Source organism: Nothobranchius furzeri, chromosome 1 (assembly GCF_043380555.1).
Source record: "Nothobranchius furzeri strain GRZ-AD chromosome 1, NfurGRZ-RIMD1, whole genome shotgun sequence".
Lineage (NCBI taxonomy): Eukaryota > Metazoa > Chordata > Actinopteri > Cyprinodontiformes > Nothobranchiidae > Nothobranchius > Nothobranchius furzeri.
In genome coordinates, this window is record NC_091741.1 from 48,559,945 (window position 1) to 48,579,437 (window position 19,493).

The window sequence follows — 19,493 nt, forward strand, 5'->3', positions numbered from 1 at the left end:
ATTACATCTCCATCTCTAGTCGTATGTCCAGCAGTGTTCAAGGGGGAATGATTTTTATCTTTTCTCCCTCTGTTCTCTGTTTCAAGTCACACAAGTTCTGTTGAGTGTATGTGTGTGTGCGTGGATATAACTCGTGTCTAAACATAACGTACAGACTTGGTTGACTTTGATGTCATGCTGTGAGTTTCCATAGATCTATGACTAAGTTCATAACAGTTAAAAGTGAGTAAATCCACTGACTGTTAAGTTAATCCAAATTCAATTAACTTCTATTTTTCAAATCCTAGACATTTTAGAAAATTTTAATTTTTTACACATTTTGTAACTGATTTCAGTTCATTTTATACTTCAATTTGACATTACTAATCACTACTTCCTTTTGTAGTACATTCACATATAAGTTTGACTACTAACAACACTGATTAACTTCTTGTGTTTCTTTTTCAATTTTATATTATTGATTATTTTAGGAATACAGACATATTTACATTATTTTGATTATCATTCTGTTTATTACAAAACTTTTATGATTTCCTTTTAATTCAATTTCAATTTTTTTTACCAGTTATGAGCTACTGATTATTTAGCTCTTCCATTTTTGATTACGTTTTTGCTCTAAAGCTTCGACTTTCCCTTACATATATTGTAAGGTTTTGTTTATTTTGTTTTTTTTTTGCATCATTTTTCAAGTACACGTAGTTTACTGCATCCACTCCTTTAAGCTGACCTCTTTTCACATAATCTCCATACACATAGCACATACAGGTACATACAGTACTAGTGTTTTTTTTTTTCATTTGTTCTTTTCCATCAGACGCTATCTATGTGGGTCTACGGTCAAATGCCTCGTTTGTGTGTTTTGATACTTTGCTAAGTTTCGCCAGATGTCCTCGCTTCCTGGGATAACATCGCTGCTTCATCGCCTGGGTCTGCTGCTCTGGGTTCCAGTTCTTCTGGAGTTCTGGACGTCCTATGGTTTTCCTGCTATGGTTTCCTGGATTGCTACGGATCGCTGGGATCTGGTCTGTTTCTGCTAATTGCTCTGGTTTCCTTCTCATCATGGTCCCTGCCTGCAGATTTCGCTAAGTGGGATTACTAGTTCCTGACTGGGATATCTATTGACTATTCTTCTGTGTGGGGGTTTTACTTTCCTCACTCCTGATGCTTCGGTGCCTGAGAACTAACTCTGTCTTCCTCTGCTGAGTCCTCAGGGCCTCTCAGACTGTCCAATGCCTTGTGGTCTTTCCCTGTGACCTTGGAAAGGGGGGGGGGGGGAGTTGTAACATCCAAAAGGGTCCATTTTCACCTATATACTGACCAACATAGTGACCTTTCATCTACAGCATAAATCCACTTTCAGTTTGGCCATCTAAATCCAGAAGGTTCTGCTCAGCGCGTGTTGACATTCCATGAAGACAAAACATTCGAACATTCTCACCCAAGGTTCTCGCACTCATGGCATGAATGCCAGACGTCAACATTCTTCACTCTGAATAAGGGAAGACTCCATGACTTTTGACATCTCATAAGCTTAAAATAATCTTATGTGAATAATGAACAAGACGATTAAATGAAATGTTTGAATAATCTGTGCTTAAATCAATGAATTTGAAATGAAAATTGTTCTTACAATGATCCATTTATATCACAAATCAGTATGTGTTTGATTTAACAAGTTAATCATTATCTACACTCATACACATCTTCATGAGATACAAATTAAAGTAAAGGTTCACCTCACATAAGTGTTTTAAGCCACTCTTATTCACATTGTTAAGAATTTTGTATCTGAAGGAAGGCGTGGCTTTCTGATAAATACTGGTAAATACTCAGAAACATGTCAAATTCTGATTTGCCAAACTTGGCCAGAAAACATAACAAAGTAGTTTAATAAAAGAAGAATTACTTCCTGAGTAATTCAATTTCTCGCTGACCCTCAAACCAGCCAATTCGGGAAAGAAGCCTCTTTTTAAACAATCTCCTTTGACCTCCTGTCAAAGCCTCTGCAACGCTGTGGCTGATACCAGACAACCGGCTCTTCTAGAGCCAAACAAACATCAACCTTAGATGCAAATAAGCATTCCAGCTTTCGGAATGGATATTTCATATTTATATGGAATCATCACATCTTATTAGTCATAATTAATATGTATTAATTGCTACACGGTAATAATTCATAGTACATTTAGTGCCAACCTCAGCCACCACAGAGTAGGGATGCACCGATGGATCGGCATTTGATCGTAATCGGCCGATAGCGCCCCTATCGGTTTTGATCGGAGTTTTCAAAATAGATCAAAGCAGACCGATCAGGTAGGGTTGTCACGGTAACCAGTGTAGCGGTAAACCCCATTAAAAAAATAGTTAATAATAATAACCGTCTTGTTTTTAAAAAAACTATATTATCTCGGTGGGTTTACCGTGGCTGCGGTGTAGGCGTGGTGACCCTTACCAGCCACCGTATCATCTGCTGAAGTTGCCGGCGGCACATGCACGCTTTGTTGTTTACAACCAAAACTTTCTTGAAGCTAAAGCTGAAATAATGGTCAAAGGAGGAGACGGCAGCGCTCAGGAGGACATTTATTATCCCTCAAAGAAGACAAAGTCGGAAGTACGGCCATATTTTAGATATTTGAAGAATGCCGAGGGAGTTTATAGAAGACGGCTATCCTGTTTGCAGCACGTGCAGAAAGTGTCTGTGAAAGGCAGCAACGCTTCAAATCTCATGACACATCTGCGTGACCATCACCCACAACTCTACAGTCAACGCAAGGCAAATTAACGTTAGCGTTTTAGCTAAAATGCGTGATCCGAGGATTTGGGTTGAGGGAGAAGGCAACGAGTGGCTATATAAAGCAGCCGCAGCGTCGCTACCTTTTATATAAACCGTGTCGTGGACACCCCCGTGTTGAAATGACGCTATGCATTACGGGACTCCCAGGGGCAGATAAGAGTTGGTCTCTCTCAGAGAATAATTATGAATTTAACAATGATTATTGCCTGATGACATTTTCCCAAATCTCCAAAGCTCGCTGGAAGGACACAAACCGAGGACAATATTTTCCTGATATAGGGTTTATTACTCAAGTAAGGGTAAAAAAAAAGTATCTGATTAGAAGGCTACTTGAGTACTGAGTATCATCTGATCTAATATTTTTAAAACGATGACATCAAACAGACATAAAATAAGAAGTTATGGGCAAATATTGGTATTTTAAAGACTAAAAGGAAAAATGTAAACAAATAAACATAATTACAAAATAACACATTTTAGGCAAAATTTAGACAATATTTCCTGACATACAGGGTTTATTTAATAGTGTGAAAATGTAGCAAGTTTAAAAAAAATACCGCGATAATACCGAAAACCATGGTAATTTTGGTCACAATAACCGTGAGGTTAAATTTTCACACCGTGACAACCCTAATACAGACCATTTTAGATTAGGTTACATTTCCTTTATTCCCAGATTATGTAGTTTGTAGCACTCATTATAATGTTGTAGAAAATTTCCGGCCAATCCACAGATTTGTATCGGTGATCGGTATCGGTGATCAGCATTCTTTGATATCGGTATTCTGCAGCAAAAAACCTGATCGGTGCATCCCTACCACACAGGTGTTGAAAATGCCCACGTCCATCCTTGCGAGAGCTCCATGTGAGCACCTGTGTGCATACCCACTTGTATATGTATGGTTTCTCTGAAGGGGTGTCCAATAGTGAATGCGAGGAGCCACAGACAGACCTGGCCCCAAAGGGATGTGGAAGATGGAGGAGTTCCAAGCCCTAGAGATCCATGGGTCTCTCCGAATTACAGGGATCCCAGGGAGACAGCCACCAGAGAAGCCCCCTCAACCATTCCCGGACACCTGAGCTTACCTCGTTCTGCTAGGGTAGTCATGAGCAGGTATCCCCGCCCAACACAGAGCTTAGCGACACGCCACCTCAGACACCAACCAGATGACCAGCTCCCACTCCTAGCCTCCAGCTACGGACAGCTAACGGAGAACAGAGGTGTGATAAGACCCCTAGTCTCCCTTCGCCTGCATCAATGTGGTGTTGATGCATATTGTTAAAGTGCATTCTGTAGTTGGGTGGGGGCAGCGCAGGCATCGTCTGGCCTACACCAGCTGACACCACCACACATCCCCACTTACCCCCAGAGCCCCCAGTGTCTAGGTGCTGCTTAAAATTGGATGTGGGCACGGGCACTCGGGGCGAGGCTGAGACTTTAACAGAATTTAACAAAAACCTTGGTTTTCATACATTTATGAGGAGGACATACTGAAAACCTCCCACTGGTGTGAGTTTAACTGGTAATTAATGAAAACGATAACCTGGGTTTCAGCAGCTGATTGACCTCTACTGCGTTCCACTTTCATCACTTTTTCCTCACACTTGAAAAACCACTCCTGTTTCTGCTCTGACGACTTCTCTTTACCCCCTTCTTTCTGTTCCTCCTCACTTCCTATCAGACAGAGAAGTAACAGCATGACTGACTTGGCAAGTTTCCTGTGAACACACACACGCACGCACGCACACACACACACACACACACACACACAGGGTGGAGCCCCCAAAGGACCTGTGCCAACTTCACAGACCCCCCCCACCCCCCTTCCGGAAGCGCCTGACTCATGTGTGCTCACCGACACGTTTCTTCACAATGACTTGTCTTGGCTTAAAGCTGCTCAAGGATGCAAAGGCACAAAGAAAACGATGGCAGTGATTTCTAAACGTGACAAGAGAGAAGCTTGCAAAGCTTTAGAGTTGTTGGTGGATCTAACCTACTTTTTGTCTCCAAGCTGAATAAGTCAGCGTCTCTGCACTTCCCTGGCATGCTAAATAATTCACACTCACAAACACACTCACTCACATTCTTGTTCTTGAACTCAGCAGTGAGAACTGATTGGCAGAAATATGTTCTTCCTGCAGTCGAGGGAGAAAAGGTTGTGTGTGTTTATTTAATTTTCTTTTTTTTTTGAGCAAAGCCAGAAAGTTGGGTTGTAGGGCGCTGGTGGCAGACGGTCACCTTCCATGCACACATACATACACACAAGCTAAAATAGGTCAGCCCTTACAATGCTCTCAGAAAAATCCATCTACCACGCTGCAAACATGCAGGGGGAAAGATGCACTGCAACAGAGCAGAAAATAAAAGGAGGTCTGTGAGTCTGCTGCTCTGCTTCCATCTCTCTGCTAACCCAATCACTGTCATTGATGCCCTCTTTCTTCTTCTGCCAGCTTTTTCTTAACGTCTGGTCAAAACAATTATGTAGGTGCTTTACAGAAAGCTGCTTTGACTCAAAAGAAAATATCTAAACTATTTATTTTAGTAATCTATGTGGAAGTTTCTACACCAGATTCATATTTTTCAAGTTAATAAATTTTTTTTATAAGCAATTGCATTCTGTCCTTTGAGATGAATTGGAATAATGAAAATCACAGAAACTATAAGAAAAGACTTTAAAAAAGGTAACAAAATTTGGTTTCTCTCAACTGACTCCCCAATTTAAATTGAGACATTAAGTATATAAGTATAACTTTATTAAAAATATGAGCTGTTCGTAACAAAAGCCTCACAAAGAAGATAGACTGACAAATATGTTTTTCAAAAACTGAAAGAGTGACAGGACGTTCTCTTATGCAGTCATCTAACTTCCACTTTAATCTGCAGACAAAATCAAAAACGGAGTTCTGTTCGTTCATACGTCTAACTTTTACAAGAAGGAATTTAGTTAACGTCCCACAATGTCAGAGTCCTTTTAAAAGGACTCTGACATTGTGGGACTCACAAAAGGACTCACAGTAAAACAATGTAGTCAAACAAGTTGCCTTTTCAGATGACTATTTAAGCTGAGTGTAAAAATAAACCCCAACAAAAGTTTTGACTTATGAGGTAAAAAACGCAGAAGCAAAAAATTCTGACCCTTTCTAACCACGTGAGTCAGTGGTTTGCATTGGCTGAAGAGCTTTCAGCCAAACAGATTGGATCAGATGCCAAATGAGTAAGCCTACACACTTCATCATGAAGCTGTCGATTGAATTCAGTGACGACTGGCTGAATGAGGTGGGTGGAATGGCGAGGGTGTGGGAAAGCTCAAGCACATCTGGGCTTTTACAGTCTTTCTGTGACAAAAAGCAGATTGTGACTTTTACCAGCCGTCTGGTTTGTCCTCATTTCTTCTTCTATTGTGGACATCCAAACATCAAGGCGCACACACTCATGCTCGACGTAACAAGGAAACAAACGTGGCTGTAACTGTGCATGTAAGTTTGTCTGCGACGAATGATGCAGTCAGAGAATTTGTTCAAACTGACCGGGGGAAGCACCTGTGTTGAACTGAGAGCAGACAGTTCAGCCAACCATTCTAACCATCGTCACTTCTGGGAGTTCACTTCCTTTGAGGTCAGTCTAAAACACACATACAGTCAGAGGTATACAGTAACCCCAAGACTGTTGTACATAGAACAGGGTATCTGCAGGTTTAAGGGAGCCACATTTAAGACTTTTTAAGACCTTTTTAAGGCCACTTTGACCAAATTTAAGCTTTTTTTTATTTAATTTAAGCTATAATTTCCAGCTATTGCCTGGATCCGGTGCTAACCACGTCGCGAACGTGGGATTAGCCATCCAGTTACCATTAATGTTGCACCTCCCCATGGCGCAAACTCCCACTAGCATGCTCATCTAAAAATAGCCCCCCTTCACAACCAACCGAATGTGTACGGTTCCGCTTACGCCAATATCATACACAAAAAATGCTGACCACTAACTAGAAATTCACGAGAATTTTATAGAAATAAAAGAATCTTGTTTATTGGGTCTTTGGTAATTTAAGACCTTTGGAAACTAAGGTTTATTTGTCATTTTTAAGGATTTTTAAGGCCTTAAATTTGGAAAAGCAAATTTAAAACTTTTTAAGACTTTTTAAGGACCTGCAGATACCCTGATAGAAAAGATACTCAAACGGCTTCCTCTGCCTAATGGGATAATGTTTACTGCTTTGATAACTATATACAATAATACAATAATAAAGAACTGAAGTTTTTAAACAAATAAGATTAGTTTCTTCTTTTACAATCTGCTTATAAATCCAAATGTTTCAAATATTAAAAAATTATAAAACTAAACTTTTAAGTTTCTCTTATCTGAGCTGATCATCTTTTTGACAAACAGATGAATGATTTCACTCCTAGTAAGAAACTGCAAATAATCTCCAAGAATAAAGTAAAAGCAGGTTCATTTGTTAAAAATATTAAGAAGCTTCAGGTGCAGCGCTGCAGGAGGATTGTGATAGGATGTTGGTCCTCGTGTAAGACACAGAATGATCACTAGTTTCTGCTCTGCAGCTGGCAGCATGTGACACATTGTGTAAAGATTACATTTACATTAAAAGCATGACTTTCCCTTGGTTTCCTTTCATAAACAACCTCTGAGACATACAGACGAGGACAACATTGTTGGTACCCTTTGGTCAATGAAAGAAAAACCCACAATGGTCACAGAAATAACTCGAATCTAACAAAGGTAAATAAATATATAAATTAATTAATTAATTAATATACATATACATTTATACACACACACATATACATATATATATATATATATATATATATATATATATATATATATATATATATATAAAATGACCATTGTGGATTTTTCTTTCATTGACCAAAGGGTACCAGCCACTTTGTCCACGTTTCTGTATCCACATGTAATCCCAGTCATCTGGGACATTTTGTGTGCACATATTTATTGATTGCTTCTACGCTCATATATTAAGTCTCAATCAAGCTCAAATTCATCCATACATCTTTAAAAAACAAATAAACAGCAAAAACAGAACTCTATCCAGCCTCACAGCTTCAAAATTTCCTGTTTGATGGCGTGTCATCTGCTTATCTTGATCAATTAACTCCTGCTATGTTGGTGGGTCTGCTCACGTTCATCCTGTAAAGCCTCACAAACACACACAATAGCTGCTGAGCGGAAATTTTGTGCTATGTTTCTTCTCAGAAACTGCCTGCTGTCTGGGTTCAGCTGTGGGAAGGGGTGGGTGAAAGCTCGGGAGGCTTGTGACACTAAAAGAACTTTGGAAGTCGTGTTACTTGCTGTAGTAACATGAGGCGGGCAGACAGTAGTCTCCACACACACACAGAAACAGCCGCCGAGCCCTGCAGTGTACCCCTCTGCAACTGCAACCACGCACAAAAACAAGCTCATAAAAGCACAGACAGGCAAACACAGCTGGATTCTCGTTTTCTGATGGAGATAGCAGAGAAGACAACCAACAAGGCAAATTTTTGCAGTTTTACATTGTGTAGGAAAAGTTGTTTCCCTCAAATCCTGGGAAGTTAACAGCTTTTGTCAGCAGCTTAGAGTAAAAACACACGTAATATTGTTTATTGTTTAAAGAATATTTTTCTTTAATTCTCAATTAGGTGATTCAGGTTCTGCTTTGCGCCAAAGTTGCCAACAGGCCTTATTGGCTAAGTGGTTCCAGAGCTAGTTTGGAGCAGAACTTGCTCAGAACCAGTTTGTTCTGCAGAAGGACCAGCTCCAGGACCAAAGAAAGCTGTGCTGTTGCTGCAGCACCAACTCCTCACTGGGGCAGAACCTTCTGTCAGGAAGTGGAGGCGGGTTTAAGGAGACCAGCAACCAATCAGATCCTGAGTTTGACATTTAAAACCTTGAATCAAAACACCTAGCTTTATTATTTAAAGTCAAATATCTATTAACAACAATGTCAAACACAGGTGTACTACTTAGATTATTACTAAGACCCATGAACTAGTAATAATAAAGTTAACACATTTTTAGACATAATGAACATCTCTGCTCCACCATATAATTCATATTACAATATATTGGGATATTTCTTTTCTTTTCCCAGAGCCAATAACAGGTTCTAGTGTTATCACATGTTTAGTGGAAAGCAGTTACAACTGGATTTCGTGTAACAGGCCACACATCCTCCACATGGTGAAACCCTTGCTAACTTGTAGGGGAGAAAATCAGATTTGATCCTAAAATGTTGATAATCTACTCAGCTTTTTCAACGTCAAACACACCATCCTTTCTCATGGAAACACACACTGCGTGCAGCCATTATAACGCTGTACTGTAACACACAAACGGGGGCCTCGCATCCCTGACCAGAAATTTGTGGTTGTGTAAAAACTGCCACTTAACAGGCGTGCACAGCTCTAAAGCAAGAAGGGGAACCCCTCTGGTAAGAGCAGAGGCTGTTAGTGCAACACACACACACGTTCTTATTTGCTACTGGCATTTTTTTCTGCCTCCCCTCTGAGTTTTTTATGTCTAACAAACAGGACACTTCACAGAAGCATGTGTGTTTGCACTTTTTCACTTCCTTTGATGTGCTGCTTGGGAGTAATTAGCATGCAGAGGTGTGGCAAGACTACCTACACACACACGCACACACACACACACACACATGCGCGTACACACAGGGGCCAAACTCTTAAAAGCTGTCTAGACTACAATTCTGAGCCTAAAAGAAGGTACATGTGTGTTTCTGTCGTGTTGTTAGTAAAACATCACATGAAGCAAAGGTAAAACACAGAGCCACTTCCTGTTGTACAACTGGTTTCCTGCTTTTGCCTTGAGCTCCTTTAACACCCTCTTGTTTGATACTTCTGTGGTCTCACCTGCTGACAAGTGTTAATACATCTGCACACAGATTTGTTCATTTTCAGATAATGCATCACATTCCCAGCTAAGAAGAAATGTGTCGTTTTCACATCATTAGAGTAAGAACATAAACCTCACTCCCTTATTCATTAATAATTCACAAGCAACAGCTGCTGTATGATGTTAATGATGTTATGTTTAGGAGGCTAAAATGAATAGCACATAGCATTCTAGTTTAAGCTTTTTCTTTTTACAATAAAAGCAAGTATTTTGTCAAAATTCTCACCACTTTCAAAATGAAACAGCTCCATCCCAACATGCCCCTTTGTGTTCCTCTGCAGATGTTTTGTTTGAGTACAAAAAGTTGAGATTTGGTTTCAGATTTAATGTCTTCTGCAATTTAATTACATCACATAAGACAGATTTTCAACAAAACACTGTTAAGCATTTTGGACGAGTGTTTTCCAAAAGAAATTTCTGGTAGCCGGATACGGAGCAATTCCCTCGACACAGGAGTCAACTTAATCCCTGCAGCCTGCATGTCCACCGTCAACAGCTGTGTGTTCACTCAGCCGGCCTTTTGAGCTAAACTCTATACTCCAACCTTCAAAGCATGCATGATATGTGTGACACATGCAAAAATGGATTAAATGAAGGCGCTTTATATATGAAAGGTGCTTTTTGGACTGCCCACACAGGACAACAGCACGTACCTGCTGTCCATAAAGATGCAACATTAAAGTCAGGTTTGTGCTTCTGTAAAGGATTTGTCATGGCACTACTCTGACATATTACATGTTGAATGAATACTCAAAAACAAACAACATCAGTATAACAAATATTAGCTCTGAAATCACAATTACAACCTTGATTTTTATAAGCTAATGTTGAATTGACTTTGGATTTCATTGTTCTGTTCTACTGCTTTTTATTTCCCTTTTTAAAACAGTTCCACTTACGTGTTTAGTGTTCGACTCAAAACCTGTTCCTCCTACCTGCTGATGAGTCTGTGCTGATAAGAAAAGTCAATCACTATTCCCTTGTCTCGAGCTAATTTTAAAGCATTTCCTAAACCCTTGAATCTTCTATAAAGGTGGTCATGCTTCTGCTTCTCTAAGTGACAGGTTGCTTTAAAAGAAAAAGCGCCTCTCTTACATAAGCAAAATAATAGCTAGTTTGGGAAGCCGTGGGTTGACTGAGCTGATAACCATCCCTGTGTAACAAGTGAACTGGCCATTATTTGGCTGTGCAGACTCTAAAGATGGATCGTTTTAGCAGAAGCTGATTCTTGGGTCATAAACGTTTAATGTACATGTAACACGGCCTAAATAATGAAACTACTTGCCTTATCTGATTGCTATGTTAAAGATATCATAGCTAGACCGACACTATAAAGCCTTGAGCTGGCTTTTACAAAGATCAATAATGTTCTCAAATACAGTGGTTCAGATGAACACATACTAAAATGTACTTGATAGAAAATAGAAGATGATTCATTTTAAGGCTGAATGATATTGGTAAAAATAAATAAATAAATCACACTGCAGTTTTTTAATAACCCAATTATATATATATGGCATTATCAAAAAACACAGAAATTTTCAATGGATGATTATCATAGACATAATGAAGCCATCTTGCACTAAAATGGGCTTTTTACATGTACAAGAGTCTAAATAAATTCATCCAATAAAATTTGTTCCACAAGTCTTGCATCCACAACGCAACATAATCAACCGCAGAAATCCTTCAAATTTTTCTCCAGCTGCACCTCATTCTAACAAAGTGTTCTTCATAACCTCATTAGCATCCTCTTATTAACTTCAAACTTTTGATGAACATATTATCTGACCCAAGAAGTGAAGGGTTAAAAACCCTGCTCGTTGGCCGATAGGTTAAAAGTGTGGCTCTCTATTGTAACGTATGTAGTTTACTGCTGACTGACACATCGAATTGCCAATGGAATTAGGAAAAGATATCTCACGTGAAGGGTTGGGTTATGTGATACTACCTATTCCCTTGTGGTTGGCCTCCACAAACTGATGAAGAACAATCCTTATTGGTGGATTACTGTGCGTCAGGTACCCTTAAAGTGGCAGCGTATAGTATTCTGGAGCTAGGGGGCTGTATATACATTTCAGGGTAGTTTTACACCATATCGCCATAACTGACGTTAGTTTAAAAAAAACATTACGGTAAATGTTACCTGTGGAGCAGAAAGCATGCAACCTCGGCATGACTTCTCAGTCTTTGATGATCCTTTAGTTAATTCCATTGAGAGAATGCAATGGCAATTGTAGTTTTCTGGTGCTGTACTATCCAGATCTGCTCGGGGTCCTGTGCATACTGATGACATCATCATACTATGCCAATTCCGCTTGGCCAAAATATATTGCATCTCTTTTTTGATTCTGCTCTTTCACGTATGTTTTGGAAAATGTTTAGTAGTTTTGATATTGAATTTGTTTTCCTTACTGCCTAAATGTTTTTGCACACGTAACGTAACTTCAGCAAGTCGTACGTCCTGCCAATGATCTACTGTGACATCATTTTCCCCCCGTAAGCATTTTAAGATTTTTAAAGCTCAATATAAATAAATTTATTATATTAATATTATTATTATTATCATCGACAAACGTAAGAACCCAAGCCAGCCTGAAGGAAACATGGCGTCTAATATGGTGCAGGGTTTCCCCCAGCCTATAAGCCTATAAGCCTGGCGGCCCACCAGGCTTTGCATGGCCACCCGCCAGGCTTAGCGTCATGCCCCGCCCCCCTCCCCGACCATACCGTGTCCGCTGACACAAACGGCGCAATAAAACTAGAGCCCTCTATCAGCTGATACTGGTGAGAAACAGCAGCGGAACGTGTGCAGCAACCCCCTGACGGCCGAATCCGCCAGGCTTAACTCATTTTCTGGGGGAAACCCTGTGGTGTCCCCCAAAGACGCTAGACCAGCATCCTATGTACTTTAGACCCGATTTTTATGGTTATAAGGTGCAAAGTTGACAAAAATATTCAACAACTGGACATAATTTTATTCATTTTCAACAACGTTTTGATGGATATTTCCAGGAATTATTGGTAAAAACTACACATTGCCTCTTTAACATAAGATGAGAATAAGTTGAGTCAAACATCTGCGGTGCGACTATAGCTCACACATACAACTGCAATGCTCAAACGTAACATTGTGCAACTCTGGTCCATATGAAGACGTATAAATAACTGCTCCACAACATCCAGTCTAATGTAGCTCTGAAAATGTAAAGCACCAGGATATTAGGATTTAAAAATATGCCTGAACAATCATTTTTTTATAGTCTCTTTTGATTTACTGACTGGGTTGACCGAGAACCACAGCCACAAACATCTCTCGTGTAATTTACCTCCATTTAAATATAACAAAGATGAACAACTCAATGTAAACAAAGGTAATCCCAACAATTAGAATGGATTACGTTGATGTTTCTAATGTGATTCATCATAAATAAAACTCTGGTTTTGATGGCAGATGGAAAAATTATCTGTCCATCAAATGACTTTTAAAAAAAGCCCACTGAACAAAGCATATAATCGCTGACTCCTTACCCCCACCAGAGCCTGTAATTATGCCTATAAAACACATTCTATATATAAACAACAATAGACAGCTAAAGTGGGAGTTGTGTCAGGGAGTTCTGGTGACTCACTACACAGAAGGGCACACCCCATGCGCTTGTGGCAGCGCGAGTTTGACTTCAGCAAACGAGTCTGTCACATAAGGCTTGGCATCAGTAAAACAGGCTGGCAGCGATTAGCTGAAGAACTCTGCTGGTAAATCTCAACTGTAAATGTATGCTGGCACAAGGAAAACACCGGCGCTTTCTTGATTCCAGGCTGACCTGTCATCGTAATCACTTTTCACTGCCGAGGGAACAAATTTTACTTCAAGCTTTGTTTACTAAAACAAGCCAACATTAAAAAAAAACTCTGGGTAACCATGTGACAAATAAAGTTTATATTAAAGCACCACCATACTCCAAAAAAGCTTTTATGAAAAACTGTCTGTGAGTGAAGATACTCTCTGAAAAAAAGCAGGATAGCCTAAAGGCTAACAGAAAATTCTAATGCGGGATTCTGATGGAATTTGTTGACAGAAACCAATAAAAGCAGTGGAAGGTGTCTAAAAAGAGAAATAATTTCTTATTTAAAAGATCTTCCTTACAAAAAATACAAAACTTTGGTTTGGACTGGGACTCTTTCACTTGTGAAACATAAGAACATCTTTGCTGTAAAGGCTGTGGATACATTTGAAGTGCTAAAAGCAGAAGCTACATTGATCTAATTGGCAGCATACATGTACAACAACAGCATAAAGCGCAATAATGCATCATATGTTTATGGAGTAAAAAGAGTTTTGTCTCAGATTATCTGTGCTGTGCAATTAATTACATTTGTGCTCAATTTCAGCTCCAAATGGTTGTAAAAATAAAGTAATGGGCAATGATTTTTACAATGGTTTCGTCGTTCTTTCTAAATGATCTGGTTCTAGAGAATTGTGCATGTATTCTTGTGTTTTTCCATAATTGTATCCTGTTTAATGATTTTTATGCCTTTGTGTTCAGTACTTCAGTCAAAGTTAGCATGGCTAACCTCACAAGCATCTTGTGGTGTTTTAGAAAGTCAGCTCAAGTAAAGATGACAGAATGGGGGTAAAACACAATGGGAGTATACATCACACAACAAAAATACACTTCTACTATTGTCAATTATGATCTTCAATCATTCTGTAGAATGGTTCTGAGTGATATTGCGTTCTAATTTTCAAGCATCTACACATCCGAGCTTCCATTGCAGCTCCTCTCTAGCCTAGAACCGGTGTCCAGCATGTTTTCTTGTTTCTCTACTCCATCACAACTAATTCAGTGGTTGATTCACCTGTACAGCAGCTCATCAAGCTCTTCAGAAGCCTGTTCATCACCTGCTGATTGAAATCACGTGTGTTAAAGCGGAGTTCAAACTGAAACATCCTGGATACCGGCTCTCCAGGACCAGGAGTGAGTACCACTGAACTAGCATGTGGAGGCAGTTTGAAAGGCATCCGTAGATCCCACCCCACAACAGAGAGCCATCAATGGACAGCCAACCAATATATTTATGTAAATAGGATGACCTGCCAGGCTAGCTCGTCTGCTTTTATAGCTAAGCTGTCTGTTAATTTTGTCTTCATGTGAGTGACTGATGAAACTGTAATTTAATTTTGATTATTTGATGTCTTCATGTCTTTTCACCCCCAACAGTTTGGGGGGTGAAACTTGATGCTGGACTTAAATTTGATGCTCACATCATTTCTGTGACCCGGTCCAGTTTCTTTCACCTGAGACGCCTTGCAAAAATCAAGCATATGCTGTCGAGAGCCCACCTGGAGCGGGTACTGCATGCCTTTGTAATTTCTAGGCTTGACTACTGCAACTCTCTCTATGCAGGGTTGTGTCAGTCATCACTGCATCGCCTACTGGTTGTGCAGAACAGCGCAGCCAGGTTCCTGACTGGGACCAGGAAACGGGACCACATCAGTCCGGTTCTGGCCTCCCTGCACTGGCTTCCGGTTTGCTATCGTTCACACTTCAGACTCCTCGTCTTTGTTTTTAATTTCTTCCAGGGTGGTGCTCCCCCCTATCTGGCCACACTCCTGAACAGACATTCCCCATCACGCGCTCTGCGCTCCTCTGACCAAGGCCTGCTCGCTGTTCCTCGTTCTAGGTGTCGTACTCGCGGGGACCGGGCGTTCTCAGTCCTAGCACCGTCACTCTGGAATGAGCTGCCACCATCAGTTAGGCTGTCCCCATCTCTGCCAGTCTTCAAGAGTCGCCTAAAAACACACCTCCTCCGCTTGGCGTTTCCTGAACATGTTTGATTTTGGCCCTCTTTTATGTTGAATTTATTTTACAGTTTTCATTGGTTCACTCTATCCATTGTTTTACACATTTGTCCTGTACTAGAATGTTTCGCCTTTTGTGTAATTTGAATTGCTTTTATTTTTGATTTATTCAATATATTTACCTTCTACTGTACCAAGTTCAGGGCCTTGGGCTTCCTGACAGGGTTGCGGAAGGCACTTTATAAATAAAGCTTTGATTGATTGATTAAATCATTAAAACATGAACTCTGGATACGTTTGGTTCAGAAAACAGATACAATTAGAAATATACAGTTATATAAGGAAGATGGATGGACAACTTTGGTAAAATACATATATTACATAGTCTAGTACCCCCAGCAGAGTTGTGCTTTCTAACAGTGTTCAAGTTGTGATTATGCAATCAGGTTACCAACTCTCAGAATGTTAATGTAAAATAATTGCAACAACAGCTTTACATGATAAATAAACCACAATAAAACTTAAAAGCAGCTCTTCTGCTTTTATCCAATCTCTGAATGCCTTATGTGATAATCCAATTTGATTTTCTGAAATTAAAACTATTCATAGAATTAGTGATGCACTGATTTGAAATATTTGGGCGGATACTGATATCCGATATGAATCACTGTTATGGCTGATAACTGATATTTGCCAATACCAATATACTGACATTAATGCTTCTAAAATCACCAGATTTTGTACAGAATGAAAATTATTAAAGCTGAATTTACGTTATTATGTACACACACCACACACATTTACACTTCTGCGATGATTAAAATAACTGTCACATGACTAAACAAATACACATGACCTCCCTCACCCTCTGAAAAAGATAAACAAATGGAAAGATGGAAAAAATATTGGTTGTTAATATCAGCCTGGTTTTATTTATCGGGCTGATACCGATATGTTAAAAAATGACTTACAAGTGCTGATATCGATATTGATGCCGATATATTGTGCATTCCTACATAGAATTGATAAGTTTAGCGTCTGAGGAGTGAGGACACAACTAGCCCGACATGAAGTTCTAGTTAATGTTTTTGAGAGTATGAATTAGAGTTGAAAAAGTTCCACTATTGAGCCAGCACAAAATGTTATGAAATAGGCCAAGAAAGAATGTTGCAAGCTCCAGCAAGCAGCTTGGATGAAGCAGGGAAGTAAGCAGTGTTTGTTTGCAAGTGTAGGCAAAAGAACTCTGACAGGGATGGGACTCCAAACCAACTCAATCTAAAACATTTAATTCCCGGAAACAAAACATATTGGTTAGTTTGTATTTCAACTATTTGAAAAACAGTTTTTACAATATTTCAGATTGCTAAAAATCACAAACGTGGAATTAAATGTTTGTCCTTAACATAACATTTTGAAACATTGTAATCAAAGCCACCCAACTAAAGTGGCCACTTGAGCACAAAAGCTATTATGGACGTGTCATTCATGTTGTGACTATTTCAGCCACAAGCCCAGGAGTGGGAGAGGTCCAATTAGGAGATCAGAACTGCAACATCCAGACATGTAGTGAGAGGCAGACCCATTACAGAGCAGTCTGTGGTCATCACAAAACAAACTAAATGTGGTTTTGAAATGACTTCATCAACAAACAATTACAAAAAAGGGCTCAACACTGGCTCAGATATTTAATTTCAGGCATGCCCAGGACACAAGTTGCAGCTGATGATTATGAGAGGGAAGTAGAGGAGGGGAGTGGTAGTTTTTGTGGTTGGGTATTACTATTTGCACTGAGTTGCGTGATTATCACACATAACTGTTTAAATTAAACTTAGCTATCATTTTAGATGGTGTAGTTTCACATTACAGGATGTGTTATGTTACAAAGTGAAGATGCAAATACTGGTGAGTCTATCAATCACTGCAGAACACGTGTTCCCAGTACAGTTGTATTTTTGATGTAGATTTAAATTTATACAACAAAGGAACTTGGAGGTAGAGGAACTAGTGTGCACCTAAGATCTGTTAGAATAACACAATAGGAAACACCAGAACATCCCAGTTTAGCCTTAGCTAAAGCTGCTCTTCGCTATGCCAGACAAAAACATCTAATGGCTTTAAGGTGACGTGACTTGTTTTGCTGTTTGCCTCTTTGATTTGAAGACAGGAGTTGGTGGCGTTTCTGTGCGGTTCGGGAGACAATGCAAGGCCGCCATATAAAGGCTGGAAATGGGAGGAAAAGGAAGTGGGCATAGTGTGGCCGCCCCCGCCTCACCTCCTGGGGGATACAGGGAACCATAAGACGGGAAAGGGGGCTCGGATATAAAGGGTCAACATGAGGAAAACGTGGATATTTTGACACAGGAAAAATTAAGAAGTCTAGCTTTAGACTCCTGCTGAATTAGGCTCACCATAAAGTCGCTGCCAAAGTTGTCCTCCCCCCTCTTCTCGTCTCTTTCACTCATGGTCTTCACCCCCTGGATAAACTGTCTCAGGATGCCGGCTTGGTCCATCTTTCAGTCCTCTTAAAACGCTGCCTTTTTCCGTTTAAATATATCTCCCAGACTAACAAGGGGAGGAGAACATTAAAAATAAAACAGCAGAGGACAAAGGAGAGGGAGAAGGGGAAATAAATAAAAATAAATAGGCTTTCACGGGTCCTCCCAGAGAGTCATCGTCGGTCCACAACACAGCACATTTATTTATTATCGCCCCATGTTGTTTCTGCCTTTCCTTCTTTCTTCTGGACTGTTTTCACGACAGCAGTTAGTCCCAAAGAAAAGCTGCAACGGCCGGCTAGCCAGCCCCTCGAACAAGTTTACAACCGCGGCGTGGAATAAACTGTCAGTACGAGGCTCGGCGAGAAAATACAAAATAAAGAAAAAATACCAAAAAACCCGGTCCGGTCAGTCTCTGTACCCCTCCCTGTCTACCTCGATTGCCACATTCACACTAGTGCTCGTTATTCGCTACTGGAGAACATCCGGACTGGGCAAAACCGACGAGATGTAGTCCCGCCTTTTCCAGGATATACCTGTTTCTGATTGGTAGCAAGAGAACGTGTGACAGAATGTTATTGGCTGAGACGGCTGCAGCTCTACCAAACGGCCTCGCGTGATTGGATAAAACTTATGCCTGTTTTTCTCAGTTTATCAGCCACAGGCATCCAACATTCATAGTGGGAACAATCAATCAATCAATCAATAAATAAATAAATAAATAAATAAATAAATAAATAAATAAATAAATAAATAAATAAATAAATAAATAAATAAATAAATAAATAAATAAATAAGATATCCATGTAATGTGTATTATTGTCACTTCAGAAAAATGAACAGACGTATCTCCTTTTAACAAAACAATATAATCAGCAAAAGGTTCAAATCAATTTATTTATTCAGCATGCAGAATTTGACATGAACTGTCCCCTTCCAGCGAATGAGGCTACAATGTTATTACACATATGCTGTAATTCAGTTAAAATGATAATTATACGTTTCAACTCAGTCTGTCATACAATTTGAAATGTATTTGTTTGTAAAAAAAATTCTCTAATAAAAAGACAACAAATCAGAAGTCTCATTTATGATATCACAGCAGACTCTGACACTTTCCACATGGTCAGATTTATAGTGATTTTCTTATGTTTAATTCTCCTTCTTTAGTCCTGGAAGATGGATGTGAAGCTCGCTAAACTCAAAGCCATTTTTCTTCTCTTTGGTTTGATGATGTAAAATTGTTGGGACGGGCAGTACATCTTCCCACACAAAACCTAAAGGATCTTTTGTTGCCTGTTGTGAATAAGTACTTTCCTGGCATCAAAATGTGTCATTAAAATTCCCACAAACTATAAGTGAAATCCATGACACATATCGAACAGGATCAGAAAATAACTTTTATCACCACAGACTCCCATTTATTGTTTTTGATAATAAATGGGAGTGTTTTCTTCGCTTTTTTAGGAA

The 19,493-nt window shown here is 39.6% G+C and overlaps 1 protein-coding gene across 5 annotated transcripts in view; it reads right to left on the reverse strand.

Moving 5' to 3' along the window:
- ptpn12 (protein tyrosine phosphatase non-receptor type 12) overlaps positions 1 to 18,258 on the reverse strand; it is a 58,572-nt gene extending 40,314 nt beyond the window's left edge. For all 5 annotated transcript variants that reach the window (XM_015958466.3, XM_015958472.3, XM_015958457.3 and 2 more), the window contains exon 1: positions 17,937 to 18,258. In XM_015958466.3, the coding sequence (XP_015813952.3) occupies positions 17,937 to 18,038 (102 nt within the window). In that variant the 5' untranslated portion in view covers positions 18,039 to 18,258. The remainder of the gene's footprint in view (positions 1 to 17,936) is intronic.
- Between the last annotated feature and the right edge of the window lie 1,235 nt (positions 18,259 to 19,493).